The sequence below is a fragment of the Cynocephalus volans genome, chromosome 15 (genome assembly GCF_027409185.1).
Source record: "Cynocephalus volans isolate mCynVol1 chromosome 15, mCynVol1.pri, whole genome shotgun sequence".
Classification (NCBI taxonomy): domain Eukaryota; kingdom Metazoa; phylum Chordata; class Mammalia; order Dermoptera; family Cynocephalidae; genus Cynocephalus; species Cynocephalus volans.
In genome coordinates, this window is record NC_084474.1 from 1,489,737 (window position 1) to 1,501,902 (window position 12,166).

Here is a 12,166-nt window from a genome sequence, read left to right on the forward strand (position 1 = left end):
GTTACATGTGCTCTCACTGGGACGTCACCACATACACGATGTGATTGTTCAAGCCTAGGAAAAATCGGACACAGGAAATGAGTGACATAGGTGGAGGCAGAAAGGGGCTCGGAGAAAACTGTGAAGAAAGGGGGTCAGTGAGATGGAGAGCAGAGAAGAGGGGAGGGCAGGCGGGAGCAGAGGAAAGCCCCCTTCACCAGAGCACGGCTGAGAGCCCCGGCCCGGCCTCCTGCATGCCCCCGACTTCAGCCTCTGGTAGCCGCAGGGCTGCACTGTGCTCTCCTCGTTTCTGCCCTCATCGTGGTAACACCTGCCGTCAACAAAGTATCCGGTGAAGGCATCCTCAGGGTCAGGTAACATCTAGAGCTGACAGTTTAATGTGACACTGTGTGGTTACCGTTGTTTCAGAGAAGGGCACAGGTGTGTGCACACGCGTGTTTGCACGCGTGTGTGAGCAGCTCTGCCCGTGGAGTTGCAGTACCAGGTCATCAAGGCTGAGGTTAGTGAGGAAGTGAGGAAGGTTTTCTTGTTGATCAGCACTGGTGGCATCTTTATAACCGAATTTTTTCAGTGACTATGTCAAGAGACCAAGGCCAAAGATTCCTCCTTGAAGAGCGTCTACTTCTCTGGAAGAGTCCTTTAAATGAGGAAGAGAAGGGCTGTGATTTTATGGCCTGTTATTAAGCTGGGGCAGGTCAAGATGCTTCAGTACTTATCCCACAAAGACACCCGATCTCTTGTCCTAAGGGTACCACTGAAAGTGAAGACCGAGTTCACCTTCTTGCTGGCTCTCGCTTTCCATAGCAGAAAATACACTGTTAACTCCTGCACCCCTTCTTCCCTCTGACTTTACTCTTGCTCAGATGGAAGGATAACCCGGCAATGCCTGTGGGGCTGATATACGAGGGAGTCTGCACAGAGCCCCTGAAATACTCCGGGGGCAGCGCAGCTCAGAGCACGGTGCTTCACGCCTTTGACGCGCTCTTAGGCGTTCGTCACAGCAAGGGGAGTGGTGAGTGAGACATTTTTCTTCTTTCTTTTCTTTAAGAGAAGAGGAAGGAAGAACGGAGGTGTTTCTACCAAGCGATAAAACTACAAATAAATTAAAATGGCATTAAATTTATACTTCTCTAAATCAACCAGGAAACTGCATGCCTGCCGTATGTTACTGTGCCAAGCAGATCTCAGCAGGATCTTGGGTGTCATTTCCAAATCTTAAAACATTGCTGTATATTCAGCTATTCACTGTAATTTGGATTTGGATCCGCAGGCAGTAACTTCCTTTTTCTAAAACTCAGGTGAGATCTGAAGTTGAAGGCTGTGCCATTAGGTTGATGAGTCAAGAAAGGTCTGAGCTCTTCCACTAAAGCCCTTCCACAGACAATGGTACAACCTCCAGCCAAATCTATCTGGACCAGGAGCAGGGCCTATCACTTGGGAGGCTTGAAATTGCTCATTTCCTCTCCTGCCAACATCCAGCTAAGTGTTTAACAACTTCAGAAAGGCACTTCATATTTTCAGCTTGGATTAGAAAAAAAATTGAGTAGAACTTAGCATCGTGGAGTCCAGACTCATCCACAAAAGTCCGTTTTCTAGAAATGTGATAATTTTTCATTGATTTTTGCACTTGGTGATGTCAATAGTTGACTTACCATGCATAATATTAAGATCATAATGAATTTCCTATAAATAGCTATTGATTTGCTTTTTAAACAACTCGGCTTCAAAGGCTATCACTGAAACAGTTGCTCATTGTTTATCCTTTTGCCCTTGTACCCTCTATAACTTTCATCTTTGCTAGCACTCCTTCCAAAACCAGGCACCGAGGAAACAAAATTCACCAGAGTATTTAGCTAATCAGTTTAAGGGTTTGTGTCTTGACAGGCAAAATAAGTTCTGTTGGTGTGCAGTTGAGCTAGGCATGTATAATTAACAATAATTTACTGCATGTTATCACAGCTAGAAGAGAGCGAATGTCTTCATCACAAAGAATTGATTACATTTTGTAATGATGGACATGCTAATTACCCTGACTTGATCAGCACATATTGTGTACATTTATTGAAATATGACTCTGTGCCCCACAGATATGTATAATCAACACATTTCAATAAAAAGGGGGGTTTGTTTCTTACAAGTGGATGTCCCTTGTGGTATCTCACAACGAGACACTTTGCTCACTTGTGGGAAACGGTAAACATTTGCACACTGGCTGGTAGCTCTAGTTCAGCTCAGTTATCAGAGCTGTGTGCTCTTCTGTTTCTCTCCCCCTCTCCTGTCAACAGTCAGAAATGTGCATTTGAGCATTGGAAGTCTACAAGCTGAGGAGCCCACAAAGGTGCTTGAGCTAGGATACCTGCAATAGTTGCTGGTGCGCTCGTGTCTGGAGAAGCAGGCAGGCTCCCTCCCCTCTGTGTCCCTTTGGAGCTATGACATTGCTCTGGATTGTTTCTTTCAGCCGACTTTCTGTACAGAATGAGGGACTACATGCCTCCCTGCCATAAGGCCTTCATAGAAGAAATCCACGCAGCTCCCTCTCTGAGGGATTACGTCCTGTCCTGCGGACACGGCTACCTTCTGACAGCCTATAACCAATGTCTGGAGGCCCTGGCAGCACTGCGCAGCTATCACGTCACTGTGGTGACCAAATATCTCATCACAGCGGCAGCCAAGGCAAAAGGCAGGAGGCCAAACCGTCTCCCAGGGCCACCTCAGGCTTTAGAATTCACAGGCACAGGCGGGACTGCAGCTTTAAGCTTCCTAAAGAGTGTGAGGGACAAGACCTTAGAGGCAATCCTACACCCACGTGGTTAGGAGACTGCCCTCGCCCAGCCGCCCAGCCGTGCAGAGCCTCCCTCCGGGACAGGTGGGCCTGTAGAGTGAGGGCGCAGGTTCCACCTGCGATGACCCGAGGGACTGCCGCCCCCTTCCTGTTTCTGCTCCACAGAACACCACGTTCACCTTTGTGGAGAGTGTACGTCTTCACAGAGGAGAGTTCGCATGGCCAAAAGCATGCCTTCCCCACCACGTCGCCCTAGTAGCAAGCAGCTGTGAACACATCCCATTCAGAACCCCAGAGGTGCGAGGATATCACATTCTCTTTGCCACGTCAGAGAAAATCTAAATTTTGAAAACTGAATAAAATTGCCTGTGGACAGATTACCTTGTTGATCTCTTTAATAAACAAATTCGCTTAAATATTCATTACGTTCCTACTGAGTACTGGCTCAGGGATTAGAACAGGGATTTCTGCGGGCCCAGATCAGCCCTTTTCTCCCTGAATGTTTTGAATTTGCTGGCAGGAGGTCGGGAACGCAGCAGTGGAGATGTGGGAGGAAGAGGACGCTGACAATAAAGACTTGGAAGTCACCATTGTGAAATTGAAGAGTTAATGATATGGGAACGGATGAGGCTTTTCCACGTGGCACACAGATTTGCAAATTCTATTTCAATTCCCTTCTTTGTTTTTAGAAGAATGATCCTCTCTCCTTATACTGAAATTCTGTGTTTCTAAGATGAATTAATTGACCCTTTGGAAGTAAAGAGTACAATGGGAATAAATAGCAAATCCACATATTTAGTGTGCAAGTAAATGTAACTTTTTATTAACTTAGTTTCTATCTCAAGATCTCATTGTACCTGATGGTAGAAAACCAGAAAAATTTAATCGTGCCAAACAAAGAACAGTAAAGAAATAACAGCCAGATAACCTGGCCAACATGTAATGCTTGCTGAGTAGTGCTCACAGGCCCCATAGGAGGGGTCTTCAAAAAGTTCGTGGAAAGATTCATGCTATCTTTTAATTATATTTTTCCTCAAACATTTTGAAATATCACCATAGTCTCCTGATTCATGGGCTACATCTGGGTGGGCAGGACCCCTCGAACTGGGACACAAAGGTCTCTCAGTTTACGAGAGTGACGTTAAGACAGTGAGGCTCCTAGACTGCTTCCTTTCTGTCATTGTTGGTCTGAAATTCAGAGTTATAATCAAAATAAAACTAACAAAAACAAAGAAAGAAAAGAAAAAGAGGGAAAGAAGAAAGAGAGAAAGAGAGAAAGGCTGAAGGAGGAAAGGAAATTCGTAAACACTGTGATAACTTATTCAATTTAAGACATAGAATATAAAATTTTCTGTACCTACAAGGCAATCATTCCTTCCACAACAAATAATTTCACCCACCAAATTTTGTCTTGCATTTTTTTGTGCACAGATGTCTTATTTGCTTTGCTAATGGAAGAAATAGTCTTCTTTTTCTTTGTTCACTTAACAGTAAACTTAATAAAGAAGTCGGGTATCATTGCTTTCTGAAATGCAATCGCTGGTTAATTTTTGCAGTTTAGCATCTGCTTCCCACTAACATTAAAAAATTGAGTTCTTGGGAGTAAGCATCATCAAAAATAAATGAATTTTTTTGCAAAGTAATTTCCTCTGTAAACTCACAAATCTTTTGGACCACATGCTTCTGTGGCAGCTGCATAGATATCAAACCAAACTCTATAATGCATATGCCTTTAACTGTCCGTAAACAATTTTCTTCCTTCCCAAAGGTACCACTCAGAGATTTTTACCTGCGTTCTGTGTTGGAAACCATTTGCAGTAAGCCCTGAAACCTTCCCTGAGGACTTTGCAGGTCACATTCTTCCCCATAAGGCAAGAAGTCCTGTTACATAAATGTTTTATTTAAACAGAACAATTGGCCAGTTAACAATGACAATTAGTAGTAATTGATAGTGGGACTAATTAAATTACATGTAATTGTTCTCATTTTAATTATCTAAACGTGTTGAAAAAGTTCAGAAAACAAGATCACAGTGTTCATAATCTAAGAAATTCAGTTCATATTGTCTCAGCACAGCTTAACGGTACATCCGCAGGTGAAGTCAAAGACAGCTGCAGCGCCCTTGAGTCGAACACTCCAGCCACGTCACTCTGCAGACAACAGTGGGAGCCACAAGTCACAACTGCCAGCATCAGCAGTCAGGGAAGAAAAGTGGTGACGATGACTATGAAGGATGAATAATCCACACCATATAAAAACAGTGTTTACTGTCAGCCCCTATTTACTGGTTGCCATATAGATTTTGCCCAACTCCTTTAATCTTTTGATGCCAGATCAACAAGTGGGGCTTTTAGCATCCTGATGAAGGGTTTTCCAGGACATGGGGCTTTCAGTGCTAAAACTAGGACAGATCTCAGCAAAGCAAGTTGGTCACCCTAATTGCCTTCCGAGAGCCACATCACCTCCACCACCACTAACCTTCTAGATCATGCTCTGGATACTTGGAACCCCAGAATTCTTAGGACAAATAGTCCCAGGACTGCTTCTGGAGCCTGCACAGTTCTCCCCCCCGGGGTTTGCTCTTGACTGTACTGTTGGTCTTTTTTCACCTGCAAGTATGTAGGGAGGAGGGGATTCTTTGCAGGTGTGTGAATGGAGCTTAGCCAGGTGGACTGAGGTGTCTGCATGAATGATGGAGCTTTGGAGGTGTGCAGTGGAGCACGGTTGGGAAGAGTGAAGCTAGACCTGAGGCCAATTGTTTCCATGTCTCCCTGTTTGACATGGAATTCTACAGAGACTGAGAATTTTAATTTGAATATGGGCTTCCAGGTCATCGTGAAGGTAAGATGATAGATCATCTTTAACAGTGTTAAATAAAATTATCAGAGGCTATTGTTTTGGACTAATTTCCTGCACTAGGCCCCAAAAGACCAGACCAAAATGGAGTCACCCCTGCTAAGTTCCAAGTCACCTAGGTTGTGGTCTGATCTTCCAAAAGACCAGACCAAAATGGAGTCACCCCTGCTAAGTTCCAAGTCACCTAGGTTGTGGTCTGATCTTCCAAAAGACCAGACCAAAATGGAGTCACCCCTGCTAAGTTCCAAGTCACCTAGGTTGTGGTCTGATCTTCCAAGAAATCAGGTGAGAGAGATAACAGCCAATTTCCCAAATAGGCCAGTTTAAATCTTCAATAGATAATAAAGTTTTCTCTGATTTGATCCTTACACAAAAAGGACAGCCTGAAGTAGCCCGATGTTAACTGGTCAGCTATTTTTCTGTTGTTCTCTCTCCCTGTCCCCACCTTTCAAGTAAAGAAACTTTGAAATGACCGCTTTTTGTTCTTTGTTTCTGCTTTCTTTAGCTTTTTCCTGTAAAACCAACCTCCTCTGCTCGTTTCGTTGGAACACTTATTCTATTTTACTGAATGATGTGTTGCCTGATTCTAGATCACAACAAAGGCAATTGAGATCTTTCAATTTGTTGTAATTTTTTCTTTTGACGGTAGTTTGCTAGATTGATTAATAGCCTTTAAATATGCATAGAAGTTATTCTTACCCCAGGCCCTGGTAAACATGAGGGGGCAGGTAATAGCTGAGTCTTTTTCTTGAAAACTTTAATCTCTGCTTGTAGGTCTGGCCAATTACCACCAGACGGCAATAGCAACCTGCAGTACTTAGCACCAAGCTACAAGCAAGATATGGATTGCTGACTGATACCACAAGCCAAAGGCTTTTCCTAGTTCTTAGAAAAATGGTACAGAATTTCTTTATGTGATGAAAATGTTCTAAAACTGATGGTGGTGATGGTTGAACAAGTCTGTGAAGATACTAAGAATTATTGGATTTTACACTATAAGTGGGTGAATTAGAGCTGGGAGGACCTTGAGAAATTGCCTCACCCAGTGATCTGCCTCCAGACAGAAACACATTAAATTAAACTCTACAGATAGGTCTCTCTGGGCCCAAAAACAAATGATAGTTTACTTAATTGGTAAAAGTTGATAGGAGTATTCTGAGTGGAAGAGCTATGGATAATTTGAACTCTTCTGTTTATATTTTTCTTTATTAAAAAGAAAAATGCTAATTTTTTTTCTTAAGTTGGAGAGGAATTCTTTATCCTACCTCAGTAACCAGTATTATTTGAGGATCTTTACTGTCAGAGAAGCTTAAATGGAGCCAGATTTTGAAAAGAAGATTAGTAAATAGTCAAACAGGAAAAGCCGAATTGCAGCCTTGGGCTTTGAAGAGATTAGTTAGGTTTTTGTCTACAAGAGAAGACAAATACATCATTGACGATAAATCTCTTGCTCATTGCCTGCAGCCCACCCTGGCTGTGCTGCATGGAGAGCTGTGTGGCTCTGTGGAATACCTGCTGTCAGAGGCCAGTGACATATGCAGCACCTGCAAATAGACAGTGCACTTAAAAGTTTCCTATTATGGCAATCGTTGAACTTAAATTCACATTCTGAAAGGGAAGGGATGGATGGGATGAGGCTCTAGAGAGACTAAGACAATGGGATATATCTACCTGTTTTGCTTGCTGTCACCAGGTCCAATCTTCTTTTACAATACAAAACAAGCATAAAAGACATCAAACTTAAAGAGTCCTTATTTATTATCTCTCTTGTCCATTCATACCCAGTGATTAATAAGGATGCTGACCAGAGAATTAAAAATTCTCATATGATGCTAGTGGAAACAATAAATCTAGACTATACCCTGCTCAATCACCTAATCCACATAATAAACATAAATTTGGTATTAGTGATCGCAATGCAGAGTATGAGGCCCACACAAAGCTTCTACTTACAACAGCCTTCCTTCCTATGTCATTTCCCTTGGGACAAATTCCAGTTCTTCCATTCGACACATTTGTAACATATCTGTGTGTCAATTTTAGGGTAATAAATATACTAACAAAGCAGGGTATAATGATTATATGAGTTAATACACATACAGCATTTAGGTCAGGGTCTGTGTAGAGCAAATGTTACATAACTTGTTGCTGCTATTACAAGTCATTGCTACTATTAATTGCTGGGGATTACTAGACACACTGTTGAACAGTGTGGAAGGAAAGCTTGCTTTCTTACATGCAAGGCCCAGAGCTCATGTCTCCCTCTCTCCTGCTGTTCATTGCCCACGTTCCATGCCCTCAATCCCCTCTTTTAAAACCCCTCCGTAAACGTGAGTCTCTGAGATGGCTTTATTCTGACCGTGCTCCTTCAGGTTGGCCAGAGAGGTGGGCTAGCCTAACATCCCTCCTCGGGTCCCCAGTATTCCTGAACAAAAGCTGACTCTCGTTTTCACCAGCATTTGACTTTGAGTGGTTTGCTTTGTCTGGGCACAGGCAGCTGGACCTGGGAGTTTGGTATCAATTTTGGGGAGCCTCAGCCAGGTGCCGAGTGTGCCTGTGACGCTGCCTTGCAGGACTGGTGGAACTGTAAAGTATGGGAAGCTTAGCTGTCACACTTCCAACCCCCTCTTTTTGTGCTGCCAACCCCTGAACTTGGTGACATCTCTTTTCTCAGTTAACACAATGTCATACTTGTATTTTATATAATCAAAAATAATCCCAGGGATAGAAGTTTCTTTCTCTGTCCTGTCTTAACACATCCAGGGATGGACCTCAGGCTCCATGCGTTGCTGGTGGCTCCCGTTGCTCTCTTCCTGCGCTGACAAACTCAGGAGGTTCCTTCCAACTCATGGCTTAAGACAGCCATCAGCCTCAGTGCAAGGTCTCTGCTTGCAGGTCATGGGAAGAACAGGGAAAAGAAAGCGACCTTCTCCTTTTGGAAGAGACTTCTGAGAAATCCCGTACATATCTTTTGCTTTCTGCTGACTGCATCTGGGTCTCGCAAGTCTGCCTAGCTCTTCTAGAGGCCAGCAAATGCAGTCCTTTAACAGGACAGCCACACACGCAACAAAAAATAGGGTTCTGCTGAGGCAGGCAAAAAAAAAACAATTTTATATTACATTTTTTCCCATTTATATTACATTTTTCTTCAATAGACCATTTTCTTCAGTGCCTTCATGTTCTTAACACTTTTCCTTGAAAGGGATCTAAAAATCACTCCATTGTGTGAGAGACTGATAAAGGATAAAAGTATGAACATTACCTAAAGAATCTGCATTTTAATAGGACTCAAGCTTGGTAAGGTTATGACACTTTGCTAGTGAAATTTCGAGGGAGAGAGCAGGGGAAGAAGGGAGCAGTGCTGGACAGAAACAGGGTGTGACAGCGTGGCACACGCACGACTCACACTGCACCTGAGGCACATCGTGCTACAGGTAACATGACCTTCACCCTGCAGCACGCTCACGTGGAAAACATCCTGCCTGTGTAACAGCCGCTCTCAGATAGGAAGAAATTCTAACTGTTTTTACAGACTCAAGAGTAGATTCTCTAAGTGGGTTGCAGTCCCTCCATTTATGGCAGCTGTTCTCAAACTTCCGCCCTGTGTCAGAACCGCCTGGAGAGCATGACCAAATACAGCTGCTGTGGCCAGGCTCAAGGGTCCTGAGCCAGCAGGTTTTGAGTCATCCTGAGAGTATGCTCTGCTAACAATTTCCCAGGTGATGTCACTACAAGCCAAAGTTTGAGAACCACTGGCATAGGGTGTTTCCCTCCATTTCTTGTTAGCAAGAGCACCACCTCACATTTAATGAGAGTTTTGCTTTCTCCAGGGGAAAGCTCAAGTTCTTTATGATCTTCTGAAAGCGAAGCATGAAGTGCCTGGGTTGTTCTGAAGGTCCACATACCTGTCTCTGTCCAAAATGTGCATAAATTTACTGCCAGCTGCCAAAACAAACAAACAAAAAACACAGAGAAATGTTTGCATACATTATAAAGAGAAATATTTTATTTTGATTATTCTCTTATGTCATTAAGTTTCAACACTATATTTCAGAAACAGAGAACAAATTCAAATTTCAGGATAAAGCAATACTATTATTAAATAAATGGCATAGAGCAAATTCAAGAAGCTTGGGCAAAAAGACGCAGGAGAAGAGATGCGTGGATTCCTCAAAACGGCAACATCCCAGATCAAGTGCTGACCAACTCATTTTATCAGAGGAAGACTGTTCTGGGACTTAAATTGAAACTCATTTGGTGTGTTTATGAAATGATTCTGAAATTAGTGGAAAATGTATTCCTCCTCTCTGTCTGCTCATCTCAGACATGCTACCTCACCTCCCTGAGCCTCAGTTTCCTCATCTGTGAGACAAGCGTGCTGGCCTGAGTGATCCCTAAGGACTGTCTCTTCTCTAGTAGTTACTGCTCCACCTGCGAGTGTGCGAGGGGCATTCTCGTGCTGAGTGCACAGGGGGTTGGTTTTATTTATGATATCAGCTGGCAGTTCTTCTAAGCCCTGGTCAGTTCGCTGCCATTCAAACCGAATCTGCCTGTTTGCACTGAACACAAGCAACATTCATGACAAGTAGAATGATAAAGATAAAATGTAATTACATTTTAACAAAGAAATCCAAGAAACACATTTTCTCCCTTACCTAAAAGCCCCATCCCATGACCACCTGCTCCATCCACTAAACAAGCACTCACTGTACCAGGGCCTTCTGCCCTTTCCAAGCAATATCTCAGAATATTTGGATAGCTACTGCTATTTTTAATTGTGTTATCATAATTCCTTGTAATTTATGATTATTAACTAAGTCCATCAGTTGCATGCATAGGAGCCTGGAATGCCCTTGGCCACCTTCTGATAAGCTACTCTAAATCCCTAAAGACTTAATTCAGGCATCAGCTCTGGGGGGTCCCTCCTGCCATCACCATCCTGCCACCCCAGCCTATGCACAGCAGACATCTCGGCCTTGCCTCTATTGCTGTGTTTATACAGTTGCTTGCTCCTTTAAGAACCCTGAAGTTGCCTCAGTATCCCCCATGCCTCACATAGGCAGCACTTAATAAAAATTCTTGGAATGAAGGGAGGAATAAAGCTGAGAGGGGTGTGCAGAGAGCCCATGTGAGGCAGAGTCAGCAGCATAAGCACCATTCACACTTCTGGTGTAGGGGAAAAGAGCACCTTACCGGGGATCAGGAGTCTGCTGTCGCTAGAGAATCTGAGCTGGGGCAAATTATCCAATAACCATGGGAAAAGAGGGAACTCGGAGAAATGCCTGCCATGAAAAAAAACTGTGTCTTTTAAAAATGGTTTAGAGCCCATGCAGTTTCAGGTCCAACACGGCTTCAGTCCTGCTCTCTCCAACAGTTCCGCTTACTTCAGATAAAGCCAGGCCGTGGCAGCAGAAATTGCAGGAATTCCTCACAGAGAGTGAGGAATTGGAAAATGGAAGCACAGGTCTTGCTTTGTCCGCAGTGGAAACCACCCTCCGTGTAGCACTGTCTCCTGCATCCCCACCCTCGCCACCCCATCCAGGACCCCTCAACGGTGAGAGGAGGCATCACGCAGGCAGCCTGCCCTCTCCCCTCTTCAGTTAACCCAGAGGCAGGGATTACTGGAAACTGCTACTGCAGCAGCGGCGGGTGGAGTGCCACAGATGGGGACTTGGAAGGGTCTGCCCCAGCTTCCCACAGCCCCTCCCCGGGTGGAGAAAACAGGAAAGGATTTGGTTGAATGCTTTTCTAGTGCTCATCTCTGAGGCTGTAATGACATTGCCAAACTACACACCTCGGTTGTTCTTCTGTCCAAAGAAGAAGGGAGGACTTGGTTTACTGTCCAGGCATAGACTGAAATTCTCAGCAGCACTGTGAAAGAGCCTGCCCAATGTGGGTGCTACTTACAGTGAAGGGTCTGAATCAATGCCAGTGTAGAAGCTTTTATACATAGCACAATAAAATAATTTAGTGGTTTTACAAAGGGGTAAAAACAGTAGAGACCATTTTTCATGCTTCCCAATCAGGGACATGCTTCAGATGCCTAGTCCTCAGAGCGTTGGTCTCCAGACCATCAAATGGTCACTTCTGGAGCCCCTTTTATATGCCAGGTGCGAGATAATTATACACACATATATACATATGTGTATAATACACATCTACATATGTATTCTGTACATAGACAACACATGGTCTCAACATATGTCCTGAAAGAGCTGTTAGTCTATCCAGAAAGCCAGATGCACAGTGAGGCTTATGATGTTATCGGGCAAATGTCCAAACACTGGAACTAACTGCTTTATTTGGTACCTGCTGTGGACTGGATGTCCCCCCAAACTCATTGAGGCTTAATCTCCACTGATCATGTTAAGAGGGTGCGAAGTCCAAACACGGTAATTGAAAGGTGGGGCCTTGAAGAGGTGATTAGATTGTGAGGACCCTGCTCTAGTAAATGGATTAATCCATTGATGGTTTAGTGGTGATCGTGGGCATGGTTCTGAGGGCTTTAAAAAGAGAGTCAGTGAGGCA

At 43.8% G+C, this 12,166-nt stretch overlaps 1 protein-coding gene across 1 annotated transcript in view; it reads left to right on the forward strand.

The window, feature by feature from the left end:
• The window catches only part of IDO2 (indoleamine 2,3-dioxygenase 2), a 39,004-nt gene extending 36,190 nt beyond the window's left edge, over positions 1-2,814 (forward strand). Inside the window, exons 9-10 of the mRNA XM_063080158.1 lie at positions 864-1,012; positions 2,459-2,814. Coding sequence (XP_062936228.1) covers positions 864-1,012; positions 2,459-2,814 — 505 coding nt within the window. The remainder of the gene's footprint in view (positions 1-863; positions 1,013-2,458) is intronic.
• The last annotated feature ends 9,352 nt before the right edge of the window (positions 2,815-12,166 follow it).